Source organism: Emydura macquarii, unplaced genomic scaffold (genome assembly GCF_026122565.2).
Source record: "Emydura macquarii macquarii isolate MOO-44397 ecotype Brisbane River unplaced genomic scaffold, CSIRO-AGI_Emac_v2 contig_3220, whole genome shotgun sequence".
Taxonomy (NCBI): Eukaryota; Metazoa; Chordata; order Testudines; family Chelidae; genus Emydura; species Emydura macquarii.
This window is the reverse complement of record NW_027133357.1, coordinates 6677859-6691874: the sequence shown is the minus strand read 5'-3', so window position 1 is coordinate 6691874 and position 14016 is coordinate 6677859. Positions and strand designations below refer to the sequence as shown.

Genomic DNA, 14016 nt, shown 5'->3' with positions numbered 1-14016 from the left:
CTCTGTCCATCTAAGTTCTTATAACAAGGCGCCTCAACCTCAGCGTCTCGGTCCTCTCCTTTTCCCCTTGCTGGTCTCATCTTCTGCCCGCTTCTCCCTCCCTTCCCCCCGCCCCGTCACCCTCTATTCACAGCATTGCACAGGTAACTCGGAGACTGTGCAATGCTGACGTCACGGAGACTGACTTCACTGGGTTTTGCTTTGAGCCCTAGGAGCGCTGATGGGAAGTTGGGAAAGGAATTTATGCACATACCCCACACCCCCAGTTGCTTCTGACGAAGCACAAAGGCAGATTTATGACTCTCACATCCGATGTCAGGAATTTAATTACTTGCCGCCCGAGTCCAGATGGCCTTTTTTTTTAAAAAAAAAAGCCACACTCCACGGAGCCGCAGGGAGGCCGAACATCTGTGACATGACACCAGCCAATCAGCGCTCCCCACTGCGTTGCCAACTCCCTAGCTCCCAGAACCGGCTCCCCGGGCACAGTGGTGAACACAAGGATCTCCCAAGCCGGATAGGAGGATCAGCAGGTGGCACAACCCCCGCCCCACCGTGGAACTCAGACCAAGTGAATATGGGGGCAGGGGCAAGGGAGTTGGGGGCAGCTGATGCACGCTTGTCTGGCTGTGGATTTCGTTCTGTTGGTTCTTTCTCCAGCTGGGGTACAGGATCAGCTCCTCAGTGGGTGCACATCAGCGTCACTCTGTTGAAACCAATGAACGGAGCTATGCCTAATGACACCAGCTGGAGGTCTGGCCCTTCAGTGGTTTCCACCATGGTTTTTATTCCACGTCACTAAATTCAACTGTAAGCACTCCAGTGCAGGGACCAGATTTTCCTGTGTCTAGCACCACGCACAATGGGGCTCCGATCCTGACTGGGGCCTCAGAGTGCTACCACAATCCTACAGAGAGACGATTCATTTATTCTCTCTTTGAATTATCGTAGTGCCTACAAGCCCTAGTGAAGGTCCAGGACCTCATTGTACTAGGCGCTGCTCAGGTGTGCGACAGGTGCATTATAAAAGGGTTAAACACCCATGCATGGGCCGACTCCTCAGCTGGTGTACACGGGTGCAAGCATCAATGGAGCTAGGCGGATATACAACAGCAGGGCAATGGACCATAAAGAATAAGTGAACTGGTGCTGCATGTATCTCTGCTGAACGGTAGGCAAGGGGCCAGTCACTGATCTCATTTACACTGCTGTAAATCTGGAGCAATCCCACTGATGTCCATGTAATTCCTCCAGTGTAACAGAGCCGAATCTGGCCAGCAGTGGGTATCAGGCTGTTGCCGCACCGAAAAACACTTTTTCCAGGTGTGTACGTGTGTCAACAAGGGTTAATGGGATGTAATTCCCCAGTTTACACGCACCCTGCACATGGGTAAATGTTTACAAACCCCTTGTTTAATGGTGCTTGCCATTTACACAGCAAGGTAAATCCCCGACTCCTCAATGCATGAGCGAGCGTAAATGTCAGGTTTTCAGACATTTCTATTAAGGCGGGAAAAGAAACTTGGATCGTTTGCATATCTGATGTAAACTGCTTTAAAATCTCAGTTTACCCACATTTACATAATGTTTGCTGATTAATAAATTAGACACTTACAAAATCAGGTGTAAATCAGTGTGAATCATTAGGCTCCGTAAACAATGTAAACCGCAGTATGTCACTGTGATTTGTCAGGCCACCTGCAATCCGACAGTTCCCCACTGCACTGCAGAGATGGAATATCTTCTTAAGGGACTCAGGTTGGGCTCCCAGAAACTAAGGCCCCCAAAACTAGCAGCCCATCCTGGAAACATGGGTCGAAGTGACTTGACCAAGGTCACAGAGTCAATGGCAATGCCAGGAATAGAACCCTGGAGTCCGGACTCCCAGACTCCTGCTCTAACCATTAGCCCCAGCTCCCCTCTTTATAATTATGTACCCTATACACCAAACACCAGCACCAGAGAGGCCTCATGATTAGGTTGAAAGTACCACTTGTCTTGGGGGGCATCGAAGCGAGAGTGCCTGTCCCCATTGCTGAGAAGGGCAAAGGCAGCTCCCTTGTCCCCCAGAGCCAGTGCTGGCATGTGCTCTGTAAAACACAGGCTGCGGGGTCCAAGGAGTGGGAAGGCTCTATAGGATACATGGAGGGGGTGTACAGCAGCGGGAGGAACCCACACAAACAGAGAACCTTGTGGCTTCTCTTCCACAGGCCAGCCCATTCTCCCTCACCTGATATCATCCTCGTTGGCAAAGATGATGACGGCCCGAGCGTGGGAGGTCTCTAGGAGACGGCGAATGATTTTATCAAACTCTCCCGCCTTGGGCTCCCGAGGGATCTTGACCGACTGGGCCACGCACACTCCTCCTGCGGGCAAATAAGATACAAAACGTTTAGAGAGGCCTTCAAACCCACCAGCCCTACTCACTTTTTGGACACATGCTCCCTTTGGAGGGGGGTTACCTACCTGCTGGGTGGAAAGGAGGGTTAACTCTTGGGTCCCACGTGCTTGAGATCTACATGTCCCTGGAAGCTGCTCAACCCTGGAAATGGGCAAACACCAGCGCCCACTGCTGACTGCAGCACACCCAAGGAAACCAGCAAAATACCAGCGAGAGGCCATTTAACGCGGGCAGGGGCAGCAAATGCCAACATGCTCTGTATTCTAGCAGCACCTAGAGGCCCCAGTCAGGATGCGAGCCCCATTTTTCCAGGTGTTGCAAAAACTGTAGGAATATGGGCCCACATGGGACCGGCATAAGTTATGGCGGTAAGTTAAGTTTGGATGTTAGCATGAGAAATAGGCTTCCAGCATGAGATCAAAGAGAATAAAATCCTGAGAAAGAAGAACTGTGTCTGTTAAATTCGTAGTGACTCGCGGAATACCAGCGTTGTCATCTTTAAGGCTGGGGCTGAAGTAATAGAAACAACTCAGCACGGTCAGCTGGGAACCAGCTCCTTAAAATTCCCTCATCTAGTTTTGGCTGAGAGCCAATAACCAGCAATAACATCATTTGTTTGTTGTAGTGGATAAAAAGCAGGGTTCTTCATCAGAGCTTTGCCTCACCCCTCTGGAGTCATGCCATGATGCCAGGTGTCTCCCAGACATGCCTGAACCTGGTGAGTCTTGCCCACATGCTCAGGGTTTAGCAGATCACCATCTTTGGGGTCGGGAAGGAACTCTCCCCAGGGAACACTGGCAGAGGCCCTGGGGGCTTTTCACTGTCCTCTGAAGCCTGGGGCACGGGTCACTTGCTGGTGGATTCTCTATACCCTTGAAGTCTTTAAATATGATTTGAAGACTTCAATAACTCAGCCATAGGTTAGGGGGCTATTGCAGGAGTGGGTGGGCGAGGTTCTGTGGCCTATGAAATGCAGGAGGTCAGACTAGATGATCATAACGGTCCCTTCTGACCTTAAAGTCTATCAGTCTATGTTAGCCAACGCTCATAGGTGTATTGGTGCTAGGGTACAGAACAGAAGGCTTTATATGCTTATATTGATATTTTGGCTGGCACCAAGTGGCCTTTGAGACTAATAAAGGAATGCTTGTGTGGAAACTGAGTCACAGTAAGCTTCATAAACTCATTAGGACAGTTATTTCCCTAAAGCGCTCACAGTCTAAGTAGACCAGACAGATGGCAATGGGAGAAGTGCAGTACGGCCACAGAGGGGAAACTGAAGACGCAGAGAGATGAAGGGACTTGCCCCAGGTCACACAGCGAGTCAGTGGCAGCACCAAGAACTGAGCCCAGCTCTCTTCTCCTACCCTCTGTTTGTCTGGTCTATCTGGACTGTAAGATCACCGGGGCAGGGACCATCCCTTATTCTGCGGGTGTGCACACAGCGCCTAGCACAAGAAGGCCATTATCTCATATGGGAGCTCTAGATGCTACTGGAATAAGTAAGAATGACAGAGACGTTGTGAGTATTTGAGTCCTTACTCAGCCAGAAGTCCCAGTGACTGCAATGGGGCTTTTTTTCTCCTCTCCCACCCTTCTGCACCAAGGGCTGACACCTGTTGATCCCAAGAGACTTCGGTTTGGGGCCCTGGTGCCCCAAATACATTTGCTCAGTGCAGTCTTGCCTCCTACCGCATACGCCTGGGAAAAGACAAAATCTTCCCAGTGTTTCCACTGCTGGAGATTGTTTTTTCACACATCGTTTTGATTTGTATCATCATCCCTTTGTCGTGTTGCTCCCTCCGATCAGCCGTCTCGAGAGCTAATCTCTACCATCCACCTACTCCTTTTATCATCTGTCATTTCAAGCCATAACCGCCCTGCTCCCCTCTCCCCTCCTAGTCGCAATTCTTCTTCAGTTCCCCCGTCTCTGGCGCTTCCTCCAAGCCTTCCTCTGCATTTGCCTTTTCCGTAATCTCGGATCTCGACGGAGCATTCCCCCTCTCACTTTGCCACTCTTCATTCTTGTTGCCCAAACAGCTTTCAGTTGAGCTCACCCGTCTGGATTCTCCTTTTTTCATGTCCCTGCGCTGCTTCTTGCAACCGTGTATGTAAACGCTGGCTTATTACCCTCTGGATTTCAGACCTATTGCCTGAGAATTGGCCCCTTAGGGTTCATGCTGCCTGCCCTCCCAGAAAGAGACATCACAATTTAGCCCCTACTTTGGTTAGTGATGGACTACAGATGTACTAATCCATTTACATAATGGCTCTAGAATACTATGGTGTGGGGGGCATTAGGAATATGTATAATGGAACAATTATTATGTATTTGTATTGCAGTAGCACCCAGCCCCCCCAGTCACAGATCAGGACTCCATTGTGCTAGGTGCTGTACAAACACAGAACAAAAAGTTTACAATGTAAATAGCAGGGCCAAATTCACCTTCAGTGCCACCCCCACTGAATTTCACTAGAGGTGGGCTTGGCTGCAGTTATGCCAAGTAAACTAAAAAGGGGCTTTCCATCCTCATGCTCCAGGCCCTTGTTTGAGTCAGGAAGAAATTCGACAGAAGACCTCAGCGCCCATTTAATGTACTGAAATAAGTAGCAGCAAGTTTCCAGCAGGGCTCAGCTCGTGAGCTCTTTGGAAAAGCAGGCCTGGAATGTGGGTACAGAGCATCTGGCCCTTAGGAACATTGGATGAAATTCACCCCAGCACAAGGCCCATGCCCCAAGTCCTACAAGTTTAAACGATGCAAGGCCTCAGGCTGGCCTCTCCCTCCAGGGGCGCATTTCACACGTTGCACAGATTTCATATCTTCCCCAAAGCATCTGGCCACATTCGCTGAGAGCGACAGGTGACCCGACCAGATGGTTCTCTGGCCTGTTTTGCGATGGCAATTCCTACGCTCCTCCCTTGACCAGGGTGACCTCTTGATCACAGCTATAAGAACTCTGCAATCTAATCACCAAGCCAACTGCTGGGCATTTGAAAAGCAGCTAATTAAAACTTTAAAGAGAGAGAGAGAGAGAGAATCTGAGAAGAAAATTGGTTGAGTAACCACGCTTCTGTCCACCGGGCTTTAACCCTGAACGCCTGCCAGCCCTGGCCCCCGCCAAGAGCCGACAGCTCCTCGCTGCAACTTTTTGGCAGGCGCCAGTAAAAAAAAAAAAAAAATTAAAAAAAAAGCAAAAGAGATGCGAGAGAAAATTAAACATTCCAGGACCTTCTGGATATAATTGATGGTCTCAATTTGCATAGTAAATGACATGGCTGATGCCTCGCCTGCTGCTAAAGGATCCCCGCGTAAGCAAAGGTCAGAGTAATTAGCACACAACTGCCATTGCAGTGAGATTTCCCAGAACTCCTGACACCCAGAAAGGACAACCTCTCCTCCAGATGAGAACTGGCTGCCGGGCCACAGGGGAATGACAGCAAAGGAACAGCAGAAGGGCGGCACTGGGATGGCAAAGGAATTCTTCGATGGGAGCACTCATCCAGCTGGCGGGGGAGTTCCCAGAGCCGGTTCCTCAGCTGGGGGAAGTCAGCCCAGCATCACTGATTAGCACCAGCTGAGCATCTTGCCCCTTGGCTCAAACCTGCAGCCTTAAGTATGAGGTTGGGTTATTAGTATTGTTTGTGTTGTATTTGAGGAGCCGCAAATACGGACTAGGGTTGGCGGGGCCTTGCGGCCTGTGTGGTTGTTACGTCAGTATCAGAAGGAATAATAATAAAGCCCAGCTCTTAGCTAGCACTTCTCATCAGTAGCTCTCATAGCTCTTTACAAAGGAGGCAAGTATCCTTATCCCCGTTTTACAGATGGGGAAACCGAGGCACAGAACAGTGAAGTGACTGGACCAAGGTCGCCCATCAGCAGAGCTAGGAATAAAACCCAGGTCTCCAGAGCCCCAGTGGAGTGCTCTATTGACTAGGCACACGGCCTCTTGTAATACTGAACCCTCCTATAGCACCGTTCAACGGAGCAGCCCAAAGATGGCTGGGCAGATGGCCCGTCTGCCCCTTTGGTGCTACTGGAAGGATTAAGTGGCCTTTAAGCTGTGCTGGCACCTTGTTGCTGGTCCTCTGCAGTGGGGCAAATTCCACATTAACCATCACAACCCCCCCCCCCCCCACACCCACACACACACACACACACACTCCCACAAGGTAGGCAAAGCTTATGATCTCCATTTTACTGATAGGGAAACTGAGTCATGGGGAGGCGATGTGAACGGCCCATGGTCCCACACTGAACCAGGGGCAAAGGCAGGAATAAGCCCAGGCCTTGCTCTGGACTGGAGATCCCACCAAAGGCAGAGAACGCAGGGAGGAAGGGCCGATGATTCCACAGCTGTTTTATTAAGAAAGCTTTTCAGATTTAGTTTGGTTCCCCCCCCTCTTTGTCTAGAGCATGGAGATGAGGTCACCACATCTCTTCTATCCTTGGTCTCTTCTCTTTCCCCCGCCCCCTTCCTCTCATCCCACCCCCGGCTAAGCATGCCCCTATTCAGAGACAAAGCGATTTGTAAAGTGCTCCTTTGCTCCCTAGCTGTAATTGCCAGAGCAAAGGAGAGAAATGGCATCTCCATGACAAGAGGAGCCCCTGGAGGTGAAAGGTTAATGGAAAGCAGCTCATGAATAACCATGAGCACAACGCCATGCATAGGCCTTTCATGATGTTCAACAGGCAACACCCCACAGGCACCGAACAGAGCTGTCTTTCCTGTGGTGGAGTCACGGCTGTCCCACTTTATGCCATCGAGCTGACTCAGGTATTCCTAAGGTGCCTCTCACTTTGGTTTCTAAGCACCACGTCTTTCTACCGAAACCACAGCCGGGCACTTCCTAGCACAGCCCAGCATCCACCCCTTAGGTCTTCACATTGTGTGCAGCACTGAAAATGACCACAGGGTCCAGCCGGTACTGAGTACCCCAAAGAGCAAACATGCTGGAGACGGGAGGGTGGCGGGTTTCAGCGTGGAAGGAGCTGTGCAGCTGGAGCAAATGCACAGCTGCTTCTTAAAAATCATGCAGCCTTGTCTCCAGCTATTGTGGGTTTCACCCTGAGCCTTGGAAAGAGTGTGACAGAGAGACTGAGTGTGTGTGTGTGACACACACCTGTTTCTGACTGAGACAAGGTTGAGTTGTGTGTAGGAAAGAGAGACCGATAACAGACCACTGTGCACATGACTGAGTGCGGGACCTCGCTGTGCACAGCTGGGTCTCTGTATTTGTCTCAGTCTGTCTCCCAGGGCACAGGTGGAGCTGAGAATGTGTGCACACTGATGGGAGATGAATACACCCCATTGGTGTGCGTGGCACTAACATGTTAGTGGGATGAGATCTGATTGTGTTAGCAAGTCCCTGGGGTAGGCAGGAATGGGTAGCCTGGCTCAGTCTGGAACATGCTTTCATTTCACTCAGAGGCCCCTGGGACACTTTTAGATCCCAACCCCCTGAACATGTTATTGGCTATAGGAGACAGAAGACTCTCCAACAAGCAGTCATGGTGAATTATAGTTCTCTGCGCTTCTCCGACACTCACTACTCCATTCCTGGGGGATAGTCTGTCTCACAGAGAGCCATTTCTCCTTCCCATTCACAGCAGGCTGCTTCCAGGGGCCAGAGCTGGTTGGGTATCTTTCCACAGAACATTTTTCTGTCAAAAAATGCTGATTTGCCAACCTGGAAATATTGTGGGATAGGATCAGTTTGGACAGATGTCCTATTCCAAAAAGATTTTTTTGGGGGGAAAAAAAGGTGTTTTGAAAGTGTCAGAAGGTGTTAAAACATAAATGTTTGGTTTTTCAGTTCCAATTTTAAGTTAATTTATAATAAAAAAATGGTTTAAAACAGTTTGACAGTGACATAAAATGTTTCAGAATGATCTAAATGAAACATTTCAGTCGACCCAAACCAAATTTTTGGTTATCCAGATTTTCAGTTTGCAAAAAGTTTCAAGATTTCAACTTTTCATCCTGATTCAAGACATTTTTTTTTTTAAATCTCCAAATGTTTTGTGGGATGTGCCAGTAGCTGGGTATGACCAACGGGACGGATCACTTGATGATGGCCTGTTCTAGTCATTCCCTCTGAAGCACCTGGCATTGTCCACAGGCAGAAGACAGGATACTGGGCTAGATGAACCATTGGTCTGACCCAGTCTGGCCGTTCTTATGTGAAAACAATTTCCCACACAGCTCTGCCAGGGACCACACTGAATATGGCTGGCAATCTGAGCAACAGGAATCCACCAGGTGCTTCCATCATCCCCCTGTCCCTCAGCTTCACTCTTCGCTGGAAAAGAGGCACGAATCTGAGGGCCAGGAGAGGACTCGGGCTGCTCGAGTCAGCCTCATGGGCACGGCAGAGAAGGATAAATCCTGCCGTCATTGCATGCCTTCCATTACTCACCTCAGGTGGATGGAGCTGCCCAGTATAAAGCGATCTCCCCCTCCCCAGGGAATCCAGCAGATATTGGACTGGCCTTTGCCCCACCGCCTCGTGAAGGGCCTACGGGCCTGGCTTGATAAACTCCGACGCCACCTCAGGCTACCACTGGTGCCCAGAATCCAAGAAGCTGCATAAGCGTCTTGCAGGGAGAGACTCCCTGACAATCTGGGCCAGAAAGAGGGTGAGCATGTCAGCTCGGCTGCTGCCCTGTCAGAAAGCTAGTCGCTGCATGGCAACTGCTAGCCTGAGGTCACCCACCCCCAAGGGTTACTGGGTTCACATTCAGAGACACCCCCCTGCCATTCGGCGGTTTGAGTGGGATCTGCGAATCCCGAGATATTTTCCAGCTCTCTGTAACGATCCCCAGCTGGCATTCAGGGATGCAAGACTCGTCTCCTTGTATTTTCTCCAGCCTGGCTCACCCAGATGGCAGAGAACAGACTAAAAGAGGGGGGAGGGAGGTGGTTTAGGAGCTGTTCGAGTCCCAGCACCTGCTGTCTGTCACCAGGCTTCTGAGCACCCCTTTTAACAGCTCACAGCACAAGGCAAGTCATGCCACATCCTCTTATGTTAGGTTTGATTCCGGCTGCCCGGCAGGGAAGCTTTAAACTCTACAGTATCTATGATTCTCTCCTACTGTCTGCTGCCGACACAAAGCTGGGGTGCAAACAAGCTTCCGTGTATGCAGAGCTTCATCTGGCTTTCCTCTCCTAATGGGAATTCTCGTTTGCAACAGGATCACAGGCCGGCAGATGCTACAGAGAACGGGGAGTCATCCACTCCAAACCCAGCCTGGGATCCTTCCGCAGGTCCCCTACGGCAGGCTATCTGTACATAAGCAGGAGGTGGCTGTGGGCATGTGAGCATGCATCATCACAGGGTCCCTGAGGAAGGGGGTCTTGGCTAGACACACAGCTCTGTCAGGAGGTTTCATTTTCCTTTTGGGGAGAAGCCGAAAAAAGCAGGCCAGGTCTTGCGTCTTCTTCAGCGGCCCAGAGAGCTGTCTCTTAGTGCTCCCTCAGTACTCCACGGAGGAGGGGCTGGGATGGAAGACTGTGTTTCATTTTTGAACTTTATGTGACTAAACCAGATCCTGAAGAAGGCCGTTGTTACCTGACTAGCAAAAGCCTTTTTGTAGTTACTGAGGAGGCCTGTGAGGGAAGCGAAATTGAGACAGTGTGCTACAGAGCCACCCCAGAGCAGGTGGCCAACTCTGTTACATACACGCATGCAAACACACATACTTGCGCTCACACACAGGTACACAACTGCTAACACACCATTGTGCACACCCAGACATGCCTATGCAGGTATACAAACCCACTTTGAACTCTAGAGCAGGGTGAATATTGCAAAAAATATATATTTGCAAATATTCTACTGGGACACTGGAATTGCTGAATGTGACCAGCACACTCTACTAACTCTGTCTAACACAACCACACTCACAAACACACCCACCCACCCACATATACACATCGGCACTTGCCCGTGCCAAAAAAAACCAAAGTCACAAGTGCTGACTTCCAGAATATTTTTGGAAAGCAAGTTGGTGAAATAGCATTCCATGTTTTCTCTCTCACACACACACAGAAGCGTCAAGGTATTAGAGGGGAACTTCTGGCATGGAATTTAAACCTGACACCCCCCAGCTGGAGTCTGATCTCCTTTACTTGGAATATAAACTCTTTGGAACTCTTTGATCTGTGTTTGGACAGCACCGAACACAGTGGGCTCCTGCTGTAAGGTCTGAGGCCTTGTTTTTTTGGCTAAGCAGTAGCAGCCATAACAGGAGAGGCAGCAGCCATTAGCTAAGTAGCAGGGAGTCACATCTTCACATTCCTGAAATTACTTCAAGACAATGTAATACCGGGCTGCTAAGAAGGAGATACTGTCCTAATAGCACCTACCACCACCGGATAAAGAAACAAATCTTAAGATGTGTAAAGACAACTTTGTTTGATAGCATTCTGTCTGGAAAGGAATCACTGATCCACACTTGTGGTTATCAAAGCTACACTTCTTATTGTTTTGCTTTTATGGTACCCACGGCTCTATAGTTTATCTGAATGATTTCTGTCTCATTCTTTAATTGTTTCTGGCTGTTGCATAACTCAGATAACTAAGTGTAGTCGATTAAGGCGGTCGGGTATGATTGGTTAGAGAATTGTTTTGCAATATGTTAGGATTGGTCAAAGAATTATTTTGTAATATGACTGGATAAGGCGTAGCTAAGCAGGACTCAGGTTTCACTATAAAAACTGGGGTCCAAGAGGCAGACCAGCTAGAAGAAGAATGGAACAAGAAGAATAAGAAGAAAAGACCTGAAGGAAAATGAAGGATCCACCTCCAAGACACCGCCCAAGATCAGAGCTGCTAGAATCCTCTGCACGACCGTGACGTACAGCAACCAGAACCCAAACGAGACTGACCTTGCCTGGCCAACAGGGAAAGTCCGCCTGCCTGATCCGGATTTGTGAGCATAGCCCTGTACGCTTAGCATGTGCACGATGTGTGGTAATGGTTAATAAACAGAGGTTAAGGTTGTTACTGTGTAAGACTCTCTCACTGGTAAAAGATCCTGCAAACCCATAGTAGTATATGCCCGGAGCCCTACGAATTTGGGAAAGGGGGAAGGTACTTCTATTAACCAGGTTAGTTTCACCCCGAGTCCTGTGGACTGGGAATGGGTGACCCTGAGCCCTAGAGTGTGAATTGGGTAAGGGTAGGTGCCTTTCCTCGGAGCCCCATGCATTGGGTAAGGGTGGGGTGCCTAAATTAACCGGGTTACGCCTGGAGCCCTACGGATTGGGAGAAGGTGGGTATCCTAGTGTAACACTGTGGGTAACACAGGGGGTAACACTGCTCCAGGACTGGGGGCAGTAGCCGCTGCTGCAATACACATAATAAATAATCACAGTTTATACCAGGGTTCCACTGCTCTAATTCTACTGATTCAAGGAGGTTATTCTGGATTTATATTGCCATGAGATTAGACTAAAAAAAACCCACACCTGGATTTTCACACAACCATAGCGCCGCACAACAGTCAAATTGTACGCCCTTCCCAGCCCCACATTCCAATAGTGGTTGCACCCCACAGCCGGCACCAGGGCAAAAACAGGAGGATTCAACTTGCAGCTAGGGGTGGGTGATGGAAAAAGGAGAGATACGATGTCTCTATTCGCAGATGACAGGATTTGAATGCTTAACTCCCGCAAACAGCTATGAGATTTTACTCCTCGGAATAAAAAACAGCCTCCTGGGTTGGGGGGAGCAGGAAAGACAACACGTTTGCAGGGACACATCTACAATGGTATTAGCAACAGACACTCAGATCCCCAGATGGGAAGAGCTTTCTCTTATCCGCCCCTCATTGCCCATCCAGTATATGAGACACCTGTGGAATCCAGGAGCAATGCACGCAACTGGACCAGGACTACAGCACAAAAGACCTGTCTAATATCAATTTGTAGCACATAGAGGCACCAAAAGAGATCAGGGCCACATTGTGCTAGGTGCTGTACATACACATCATGAAAGACAGTTCCTGTCCCAAAGTGCTCACACTCTAGCTGGAGAAGACAGACAAAGCATATTATTAGCTTCATTTTACAAATGGGAGAGCTGAGGCCCAGAGAGAGTCAGTGACTTGCCAAGGTACCACAGGGTGTTTGTGGCAGAGACAGGAATGGAAGCCAGGTCTCTTGGAGGTGCCCTCTCCAACTCAGGTAGATGTACACACATCAGCAAGCGTGTTAAAAATAGCAGTATGGCCGCAGCAGCCGGGTACATACCTGGGATCTCGGACGGGACTGCATGTGGGCAGCCAAGCCAAGTCGCCACTTGCGCCACAGCAGGTACACTCCTCTCCCTGGCATGCTAATTCAATTCCAGCTGGCATGAGTGTGTCTGCCTGAGCTGGAAATTGCATCAACGACAGTAACCCTAAATTCAGTGTCTGACCCACAAGTCTATCCTTCCTGTCCAGCCAGCAGAGTTTACGCGACACTTCTAACATCTCCAAGTGCAGGCTCTATTTACGGTAGGAAACTGGGCCAATTTTACATTTGTTTCCCATATGGGGAGGCAGATGGATGGAGAGGAGGAAGTTGGATAAACAGACTCCAGGACACACAGGCAGACAGCAAAACCAGACAGACAGCACATGGCAGGGTCACCAGATATTGGATGATTCATGCCACAATGAGTTATCAGGGACTGGCTAGCACATCGTGCGTGGCTGCTGACCTCTGGGACAAGCTGGGGCTAACACCGGCTTAGCCATCAGAGACACCAGCTCTAGAAGGAGCTACTGCAGCTTAATTACAGTTTCCATGGCAATCAAGAGAGAGAATCCAACACAGGGAGCAGTTTGCAAACATAAGAGTCTTTCACAAAGTCCTGGCGCACACGCACAATCACACTTGGATTTATACATGTACACACACTCATGTTTATACATTCAAACAGACATACACACAATCACACTTGAACGTACAAACACATACGCATGTACATGCTCACACAAACATACCCACACAAACCCACTTGTATTCACACATTCATATGTACTCGTTCCCAAAGTCACTTGTCTGCCCACACAAACGCTGACATATACACACAACACAACCTGCACAAAAACTGGGCGCTTGGGGCACAGGGCCAAGCCACTCCCCTGAAATGCAAGGAATTGAGAGGCTGAGTCCACATACAAGGCACGTTGCCTATGCTGTCCCCTTATATCTGATTACCCAACGCAGAAGTCTGAGCACCTGCAGGATGAGAATATAGGACAGGGCAGGGCATGCTAACCCCAAGCAAAAAGCATCAGCTCCATCCCACAAGTCCACTCAATGTGCAGCAACAGTCAAAAAAGCTGGGAATCATTAGGAAAGGGATAGATAATAAGACAGAAAATATCACATTGCCTCTGTAAATTCATGGTACGCCCACATCTTGATTACTGAATGCAGATCTGATTGCCCCATCTCAAAAAAGATATATTGGAATTGGAAAAGGTTCAGAAAAGGAAAACTAAAATGATTAGGGATATGGAACAGCCCTGCTCAGTGCTGAGGCTGAGACATCTTCCAGCTTCCTGGTGCAATCCCAATTCCATATGAGGAGAAATTAATAAAACTGGGACTTTTCAGCT

General features: G+C 49.2%; 1 protein-coding gene across 1 annotated transcript in view; it reads right to left on the bottom strand.

Moving 5' to 3' along the window:
• Positions 1–14016, bottom strand: part of GRM4 (glutamate metabotropic receptor 4) — a 227692-nt gene that overhangs the window by 68851 nt on the left and 144825 nt on the right. Inside the window, exon 4 of the mRNA XM_067531540.1 lies at positions 2231–2366. Coding sequence (XP_067387641.1) covers positions 2231–2366 — 136 coding nt within the window. The remainder of the gene's footprint in view (positions 1–2230; positions 2367–14016) is intronic.